The following is a 9,831-nucleotide window of genomic DNA, read 5'->3' as shown; positions in this document are numbered from 1 at the left end:
AAGCCTGCCTGCTGACTGGTGCTGCTGGTGGCTAGTTGAGTGGAAGGTTCTGTTTCACACTCAGTTCCTGCCCTGTTGAGTTAACCATGTGGATTATTACTACCATGGCTCAACCCAGGACTCCTACTACTCAGGGCTGGCATTAACCTTCACCCCCCCCCCTCCCCCCCCCCTAAAGAAACTGCTTGATTTTTATTTGATATTTTTTTCAATAGGTTAATTTTACAACAAAAATGTAATTTTACATCATATTGATGAAGGACATCTACATGCATATATACTAACATTTTAAGACTAGTTAAGATCTCCCTAAAAGAAAAGAAAAAAAAAAGGTTTTCTTTTAATCTTAGGCAGAAGTTCCCAGTCTCAGTGCTTGTGTTATAGTTACTACTTTGATATTAGTGATAATGGAAAATGGAAAAATAACCCAATGAATATATTAGCAGGCCAATATTTTTAATTTTTAGACTTTCGTTGTGAGACCCTTCATTTTCTATTCCCAAACCGATGAATTTTACAGTGGTCTGTTTGTACTACTACTTTGGCCAGTGCTGCCACGTGCTCACCAGCCTGTCATCGAGCGTAGAAGTTATTCAGAGGCACAAAGCTGGTGGTGCCCAAAAGAGCCGTGATTAAAATATCCCGAGGTCAACAATCAAAAGTTCTGAAGCAGGACAATTAAAAATGGTCATCCTATACAGGCACAAGTCTAAGCACTTTTCTGCTCACCAGGATATGGGACTCAAGTGTAGTTAAGATGGAGAATATTCTGGTGGGAGGAATTCAAGACAAGACAACCAAATGGGGCAGGGGTTTGTAAAGAAAATTAAATGTCCAAATAAATAGATATCAGTGTAGAACAGTGTGTGTGTGTGTTTGTAAAGAGAGGAGGGAGGAAGGAAATCACTTAACCCGGTAGCAGTGACGGGCCAAATTTGTGGCTCCACCGTGTAGCGGCGATGGGCTAAATTTGTGCCATGATATTTACCCCCCAAAATAGATGATACATAATTTAATCACAAATGCTTTGATATATATTATAAAATGGTTTGTGTGAGGGGTGATTTTTTCTCATTTTTCTCGCTTGGAGGGACCATTAAGAAACCCGATCCCCTCTGCTACCGGGTTAAGGTCACACTAGAAAGATAGAACAAGGAAGTTGACAGTATGCATGTTGGAAAGCTGTCATCTGTCGCCATCACTCTTTAGCTCCATATTTGAACTCTATTCCAAGGTCACCGAGGTTGGTCTTGATCCACTCCTCCATCTTTGCCTCCAGCTCGGGTGTATATTTGCCCTTCCAGTCCCCAACCACTCCTGAAATAAAGGTTGTTGAACTTCGGTTGTGGAGGAAAGCTGAAGTTTTGCTCGGTATTCAAATGTTTATATCGTTGCATTAAATTTGTGTGCTATGCTGCTGGTGCAAGTAACCATTCATACTCTAACCAGAAAGTTCTAGATTGGCCATGACCTTACTTATTAACACTATCGCACTTACAATTTACAGTGGAATGGATGTAGTTTCATAAAAGTGAACCGAGCAAAAGATTCGCTAAGTGAGTTTTGAAAAAAATTATACTGTGCGCTCAAGGTAGCCAGTTAGGTGTGCATTTTGGACGAGAAAATCAGATGGGAGGGTGTGCGCGAAAGTGTTAATGATTAGTTTCTGTAAATAATCTTAAACTTGCTCAGGGTGTGACATTCTAAACCCCCCTTAGAACATGTTTACTTATAATCTAAGGTATATTAACCAGAATACAGTATACCTTTTCTGTAGAATCCTCCGTCTTTCTCGACAGTGTCAAGATTAAAGAATATATCAGAACCTGCTCCAAGAACTGAATCACGAGCCTTCATCTCTGGGAAGCTGGTGTAGTGAGCCACCTGAAGAAGAGAGGAATATTTATAGGAAAGAGCTGTAATTGCATTAGTAGTGTGATAAATATCTTAATTCATATTTTATCAGAAATTCAAGTGGTGCTCTATGAAAGTCTGTGCTATTTATTTTCCACTTGATCAACAACCTTATTAACCCAGTAGCAGCGGGGATCATGTTTCTTAATGGTCCCTCTAAGTGAAAACAATGAGAAAAAATCATCACTATCACAAACCATTTCATAATATATATCAAAGCATTTCTGATCAGTTTATGTATCATCTATTTTTGTGGGGGTTATATCATGGCACAAATTTGGCCTGTTGCTGCTACACGGTAAAGCCACAAATTTGGCCTGTTGCTGCTACACGGTAAAGCCACAAATTTGGCCCGTCACTGCTACTGGGTTAAGGAAGTGTGCATGTTAATGGTTCCTGTCATGGCATGCTCAAGTAGACATTGAAAGTCACACTGGCTGGCTGGCTGTCACATCTGTACATACATTCTCCAGTTGTTCCTGAGTCAACTTTGTTCCCAGGAAATTGTTGAGGCGCTTGAGTTCCTCCATGTTGTTCTCCTTGAGGTCCTCGTAGAACATGAAGTGAAAGTTAGGATGGTCCCGCTGCTTCCAGGCCTCCTTCAGGTGCAGCCAGTAGGGACCGTAGATGACTGGGAAAGTTAGGAAGCTCAAGTTAGTAGGTCATCATGGTCTGCATTGACAAGTGTTGTAAGGCCAGTTATAGATGCAGATCCAAAACCAGTGAATGATCAGAAGAAATTAATCTGTGAGAAAAGTCCAAGGTAAAGGAGGAAGAGTTAGGTTTTCAATGATAAATTTTTGTTTAGATTGCTACTTCTCATATTTAGAACCACATAGCTAAGGGGTCTTTTGAACAATGCTAAATCGTAAACTGGGTGTCTAAGAAAAGTCTGACTGACGCTGGAATACACCGTTAAAATGCATGCAGTGGTAGCCTTACAGTCATCGTCGAGGAAGTACTGAACGAACTCCTCAAAAGTTCCCTGAAAGTCATGGTTCTTGAAGATGCGGCAGTGGTGGAAGAAGGAGAGCACGATATCCTTGGGGTTCCTCGCCATGTACACCACCTGGGAAAAAAACAATATAAATACATGCTGTCTGAGGGGTGAGGGTAGGGCAAAAATATATACTGGGCCTAAATTTGATATTTTTAGCAGGGACATCTACTTTTTTCAGTTAAGGACAGCAAGTTGGAGGGTATTTTTACTTCTTATTTATTTAGTTTTTACAAGGTCTTGTCATACCATAAAAGGAAATAATGGAGGTACAGCGTGACACGAGGTAAAGAAGTGGAAGGCCTGGGGAGGGAGTATGGATAATATGGGAACAAAGTTACTACCTTTGTATACAACACAATACCGAGAGTGAATGACATCATCTACCTGTCCGGCCCCATAAAGGAAAATAAGGATGTTAAATGAAGAAGAAATACATGAATTAAACGGTAATCTGTTCTACCTTGGTGTTGTCAAGGAGGTTTGGAGTCAGGAGCGACAGAGGAAGGTGAGACTTGAAGGTCCTTGGGGCTGGTGAGCACTCAGTCATCTGCAGGAAGACACCGTTCTTGGGGTCCCGTCCCGGGCACATCTTTTTGAATCCCTGCATGAGTGGATGGTCTGGTGTGATTGGTGCAACGTTCTTTGTCTTCAGTAGGGTGTCCATCCTGATGGAAAAAATAAATGTTGTTAGATGATAAGTTGAAGCTATTGTGGTTTGTTGAGGATGACCATGGGGAATAAGGAGATTAGCAACTGGTTTGAAAAAAATCTGGTGTTTGTCTTGCAACCCCCAAACACAGATATTGGTGAGATAAGTGTCGGGTCAAATTCTTGTTGCTATAAGCATAGTGGGGAGGAGAAAGTTTTCCTTCCCACTTGCTCCTAAGTCCTCTATGAATGACAGTTCCCTTTCCTGTAAATACATTCTAAGCTCTGGAAAAATATATTTTAAAGGGGATGCCAGACTACAGCAGTCTGTGTTTCTGACTTGCTAAATAAAGAAGCAAGTTAAAAGTAGCTGCCATGGCCTGAGATTTGCTTTATTTAAGTAAAAGGGATTAAGATGAGCTTCCTCGATCAGTGCGCTGCCTCTATGGGGTGTTTAATTTTGTAATGACACTAAACTTGACAGTAGCTCTCCAGTCCCGACCTGTGATCTGCCCCCTTATATTATTGTTTGTATTTAATGAACTTCAGGAGAAAAGTTTTGTTACCTAATTTACCGTGTCCTCTTATTCACCACTCAAGCACTGCCTAAAGGTTAGAAATTCAAGTATATATTGCCTAAAGTTATAAATTACTCCCTCTACAAGTGGCCCTGAAATGTCTGCCTCAGTGGCCATGACTACTCACTCGAAGAAGGCCACCCTGGCGTTGATGGGCATGCCGGCCATGGGGTGGTCCAGGTTGGGGTTGTTCCGCATGGTCCACACCACCTCCTGCAGCCACGTGGTGCCGCACTTGACGTACGTCAGCAGCACCACGTCGCTCGGATTGGTCTGCAGAAGAGAGGATTTTGTCATTAACTTATTTTTAATGGAAACTAAAAGGGATTAGATAAAAGTCTGTTACATGCTGCTGCTATGAAGAGAATATAAGTAGATACTAAAGCATAGCCTACATATTAACAACATACTATGATCTCAATACTCTCACAATGCTTGAAGCTTTATGTTGTTACTTGGGCAGAAGTACAGAAAGCAGTGAGGTATTCAAATGTGGGCAATGAAAAAAAGGAGAGCCATGGACGCAAACAACATATGATTTTACATCTTTACCATACACTATACAGTGTTACCTAAGATGCTGGGAGAAAAGAGGGCAGCCTATTTATGCCGGCGCCTCCGCGGTGCAGTGGTAAGCGTGCCTAATAAGCCGCGGGCAGTCGGCGTGCAGCCCATCCAGGTGTTAATCCTTCCTCTCGGGATGGCCAATAAATGAGTACCTAGGGAGGGTACTTAGGCAACCCGGATGCTGCTCTGGCCATGTGCTGGGTTAAGGGTTTTCTCCCACCACAGGCTCAAAGGGCCAACGGAACGGAGATGAGCCCCGCCGCTGTGGTGCCGCTGCCACGTGCAGCTACAGTAGGCCTATGCTCCCAACTTCACCTTACGTTTATCCTTATACCTTCACAACGTGCACGTAATGGTAATTAAAACAAACCATACACCAGATTATTATATTGAAACTATATGTCGATACTTCGATCTGCTCAAATTTATTATCGTAAATTTGATGGATCGATGTAGCCTAGCAAGTTCATATATCATGAACAGCGGTGGCCGGGCCGCAGGTGTTAGGTGGGTTATACAAGTATCTGGGGGAATACAAACAGGTGCAGGTGCTGAAATTCACCTGTATGATACATGGAATTGTTTTTTGCTGCCTCCTATAATAGAAATTCTAGGGTGGCAGAGGCAAGGGATATTCTGATATGATTTGTCAACAATATCAAACGAAACAAGGTTGATAAAAAATGGTTCACTCAACTTGATTTGAAGATGCCGATGTCTTGAACAGTGATTTGACTTCGCATATCTCCAAGACAATTTAATATCCCGTTTGAATCTTAGGACTACATACTCCCAGAGCCCCAAGCAGCCCAACGCCAACGGAACTGTGCCATACCTAGGGTGTGCCTGTGTGGGATGGGATGGGATTGGAGTGCCTGACGCTCTGAGGCGGCGTGGACTCGGAGGTGTTGGTATGCCTGTTATGTTTACAAATTTCGGTGTCTCATGAACCACGCTGGAGGGACTGGGATGGTTACGCGGATTACCTCCTGCTTCAGTGCAGCACTTATTGGACCCTTCATGCCCTGCAGGCTGCAAGCAACTGAAGCAGATTTGGGAACATAGGGAAACAGGTACGTACGTGGCCTGACTATTGCATTAAGCGGCAGCATGAGACGAGTAATAAAACACCACGAGGTCTGGTCAAGTCTGCAGCAGACATACACCTGGTCAGTCTGGGTGGGGGCCGCTCGATGCCTCACCTCTGCCAAATTTAACCTTCGTGGTAAGGGCAGTCGTTCAAGGCAGTCGTCGGAGTAGCTGTCATCGAGCATGGAGGTGAGGGAGGAAGTGTGTGGTGTCTTGATCGCTGACAACGTCGGAAATAAAAACAAGTCACGATATGGAATTTATACAATTCTTTGCCATTATTCTGAAAAGCGACATGCTCATATCACTATAAAGAAATATTTAATGTATACAGAATATTAAATACACAATTCCTAAGAGTAATTAGCTGACATGAGTAAGATTTGGCAGCGCTATGGCCCCGAGCGGGCCCCACGCAAACTGACCATAGCTGAGTCGGGCCATAATGAGGCTGCTGCGGGTAAAGATATTTAGAGTAACACAGGATAATAGGAATCCGTTACAGTTTTCGGTCATTTTATACAAAAGGACCAATTCCAGTTATCATAACCCTGAACATGTTTTATTTTCCTTGGGTATTTGAATACAAATGAATGAAAATCATCATAACTTTTACCGCAAATAATTCCTTCCACTTTTACCCCAACAAGCTTGGGGAACAGGGGGGAGGAGGGAGGGGGGGGGGGGTGGAGATGCAGATTATTACTTTTTTGGGGGGTAAAGAAAAAAGACACGGTAACTTTTTTTTTCTTTTTTTTACTGAATATTGATAAATATTACCAAGCGTTACATAAAAAAACGAGAGTGCTAGTCTTACCTCAAACTTATAGTACTTGTCGGCGTATTGCTCAAAGGTGGCCGGGAAGAGCCATCTGCCGGGCGTGAGGCGAACCAGCCCCTCCGTGTAGCCCTTCCAGTCCCGCTCCTGCCGCTCCAGCTCCTCCCCCTCCAGGCGCGTCAGCGTGTGGCCGCTCAGGGAACTCATGGCGCTCTGCAGGGCCGGAGGGGGAACAGACACACTTAGCAGTCATGCGTAATTGTGGTTTGGAAAGGGTTTCTTTTTGAGTGTTGTGCGTATACAAGCGTTATGAAATACGCACATAAACTTAATTAGAAGTAATGTATACTTAAGTTTGTGAAGGGTATTTCAGATTTTGAGGATTTTACGTATATGCACGATGAAATAAATCAAAATCCCACTTTCAAAAGAGCTTCAAATATAGCAAACTCAGTCGACCCCCATTATTCGCGGTTTATTTGTCCCAGGCTCCTCGCGGACACCGAAACCCGCTGATAGTCCAAGTCCTTCATATAATGTGGCGTAGTACTTGCATATGACCTACGTACACCATCTCTTTTACTTTTAATCACTTCTGGATGACTTACAATACCTAATACTATGTAAATGCTTTGTAGATGGTTGCTTTACTGTATTATAATTATAGGGAACAATGACAAGACGGTATCGGCTTAAAGCATTCTGTGGGGTTGATGGGCAGTAACTGTCTTCGTCGTCTCTCTCCTTTGACTCAATGATATTACTCAACTAGAATTTGACATGTCACCTTACACCTCTAGTTTTACCGGCGCCTTAAGGTAGCAGCGACGGGCCAAATTTGTGGCTTTACCGTGTTGCAGCGACGGGCCAAATTTGTGCCATGATATAAACCCCCCAAAATAGATGATACATAATCTGATCACAAATGCTTTGATATATATTATGAAATGGTTTGTGTGAGGGGTGATTTTTTCTCATTTTTCTCGCTTGGAGGGACCATTAAGAAACATGATCCCCGCTGCTACCGGGTTAAATGCATCGTGTCCATGCAGTACTCAATGCAGTGTTAAGGCGTTGGACGTTATAGTGGTGTCGGCGAATCTATAATAATGGAAACTAATTTAACCGCTCAAAGTTAGGCATACAAGTGGGAGTGGGCCTACTAACCCTTTGTGTGTGAGTGTGTGTGTGTGTGTGTGTTATAGTCGGCGTCGCACCTTCTACTACTACTCTCGGTTCGGTGACCTTCCTCGTCCTCCTAAAAAATGTAACAACGTTGGCCTTTGGAAACACCCGTCGGCATCCACGTATGCAGGTATGGATGGTCACGTGACAGTTTCCGTCTCTTGTCAGGAAAAAAAAATCAAACCTCTCACTGTGTTTCCTTCAGTGGAAGACTAAAAATCAATCTATCAATATTTATTATAACAAAAATCTCGGAAGTTCCACATAAGCTTAAATTTCACTGGACGTTTTCTTTTCATGATATTTTTTTACCTGAACAGAATTCACCTTTTCCCATGCTGCCAGTCCACTCCTTCACTAAAGAGAAGTGAAACTGTAAAATCGATCAATCACTCCAGTCGTAACCGTGTCAGGACCCGCTGCAGACCTCCACTCACCTTGCCGTCCGGATCCGCAGTGTCCAGTTTCTCTGCTTTCCAATCTTTATTATCACTCCACAACCACGAGTCCCAGTTGTGCAAGAACCCTCCACTCACCTTTGCGTCCGCATGTACTCTGACTGGTTCCCCTGTAACCCCGTTCTTATATCACCCCATTGTCAAGCTGGTTTGGCTCCTCCTCTTCGTTCCCGCGTACGGTCCCCCAGCACACAGTTGACAAGGCTTTCGTAGTTGTGCACATTTCCAGGGGTACTTTTGTGAGCCTCGTGGTAGTTTGACCCTTTTTCTGTACCATGAACATGAAGAAAGCACTTATTAGAACCCAAATATTCTCCGTTTCGGCCTTTGGGAATAGTTGACGTGAGAGGTGTGAGCGTCTGAGAATACCGACTTGAGCCTCGCGTCCGTCAGCATCCCACCGTGACAGTATGGCAAGGTGACGAGACCTGTTGTTGCCCATTGGTCGATGTTGCGTCTGTTGTTGAGCTTCACGAACACCATCAGCGTCAAGGGTAAAACATTTTGCTGAAGGTTGTTGTTGCTTAGTAATTATGGTTCCCATCAACAAACTGCGGACGGAAAACAAGTAAACAAGAGTGTGGTTTTACTTCGATTCGCTTGGCTGAGGACGCTGGCTGTTGTATGAAGGAATACGTAATCGTATGACTTGTCATCCGCCACACACAACTCTCCCGGCGTTATGTCTGCCACCAAGATGTTCGGCCAGGCATGCAAGGAGTTCTTATTCTTTGGTTGTCTTTTCTGCTTCATCTGATATTTATATTTCACCTTCACTCTATGGATGGTGGTCATGGTAGGGCGCGGGGAACCTCAGTAGGCAGAGAGAGCCTCCTACATAGCCCTAAGTCGGCGAGAAACAGGGCCGGATATCGTAGCCCCCAGTACTGATAGTGACGGTTTTAAAGACCATAGGGGCTGTTCACCTCACAGTACGGGTGGTGGCGGAAGCAATCAAGGGCAGTATAGTGTGCTGGGCAGTGTGCTGGGCAAGGGTGTAGTGCATCACCTGGTTTTATTAGGTGTGCGGCAGGGGAGGTGCCACCGGCGGGGCACTGCGGAGCGCGGCACACGTCCTCTCACGGCATTGGCCCTGGACACTCTCCCGAATTAGTTTCAGAGGTGTTTCGAGATTCCCGATGTGAATGAATATTATAGTCGGCAAAAAAGTATCGAACATCCATGGGTCGATTGAATAGAATATGAGCAAAATCTATAGACATGGTGTGGTGTTGGTTACGCGGGATATTTATTTTGCCAACCGTATACGTCATTAGTAAGGAGGCGGGGATACAATGGTAGACCCAATACTCCATATATTAGCAACACGAGAGACGGCATGAAGCACCACTGCATCGGAAGGCAGGAGAATTAAAACAGTCGGTCAGAGAGGAGTAATAAATCTCTACTATAGCTTAATTATTACTTGATGCCCGGCGATGGTTTCTCGTTCAGTATTGTAAAAGGACCCAGAGATTGAGGCTTAAGAGTTCACTACCTCATCTCTCAAGCCAGTGTATGTATTCAGAATGTCGTGTGGTTGATAATGAATTAATCTCTGGTATATCTTATTGTTTTGATGCCCGGTGATGATTTCTCGTTCAGTATTGTAAA

The 9,831-nt window shown here is 43.8% G+C and overlaps 1 protein-coding gene across 4 annotated transcripts; it reads right to left on the bottom strand.

Annotated features, from left to right (window-relative positions):
* Window positions 1-164: 164 nt before the first annotated feature.
* Window positions 165-9,324, bottom strand: LOC127008715 (sulfotransferase 1A1-like). 4 transcript variants are annotated; one of them, XM_050881058.1, is made up of 8 exons: window positions 9,227-9,324; window positions 6,614-6,787; window positions 4,268-4,413; window positions 3,375-3,579; window positions 2,857-2,983; window positions 2,379-2,545; window positions 1,767-1,884; window positions 165-1,317 (listed from the first exon to the last, which is right to left on the bottom strand). In XM_050881058.1, exons 2-8 carry the CDS (start codon window positions 6,779-6,781, stop codon window positions 1,199-1,201), a joined length of 1,050 nt encoding a protein of 349 aa, XP_050737015.1. In that variant the 5' UTR covers window positions 6,782-6,787; window positions 9,227-9,324; the 3' UTR covers window positions 165-1,198. The 4 variants fall into 4 exon arrangements, with proteins under 4 accessions (XP_050737015.1, XP_050737017.1, XP_050737018.1 ...); XM_050881060.1 differs by lacking the exon at window positions 9,227-9,324 and adding an exon at window positions 9,144-9,162; XM_050881061.1 differs by lacking the exon at window positions 9,227-9,324 and adding an exon at window positions 8,296-8,315.
* Window positions 9,325-9,831: the final 507 nt, after the last annotated feature.

The sequence above is a fragment of the Eriocheir sinensis genome, chromosome 38 (assembly GCF_024679095.1).
Source record: "Eriocheir sinensis breed Jianghai 21 chromosome 38, ASM2467909v1, whole genome shotgun sequence".
Taxonomy (NCBI): Eukaryota; Metazoa; Arthropoda; class Malacostraca; order Decapoda; family Varunidae; genus Eriocheir; species Eriocheir sinensis.
This window is presented reverse-complemented; position numbering and strand designations above follow the sequence as displayed.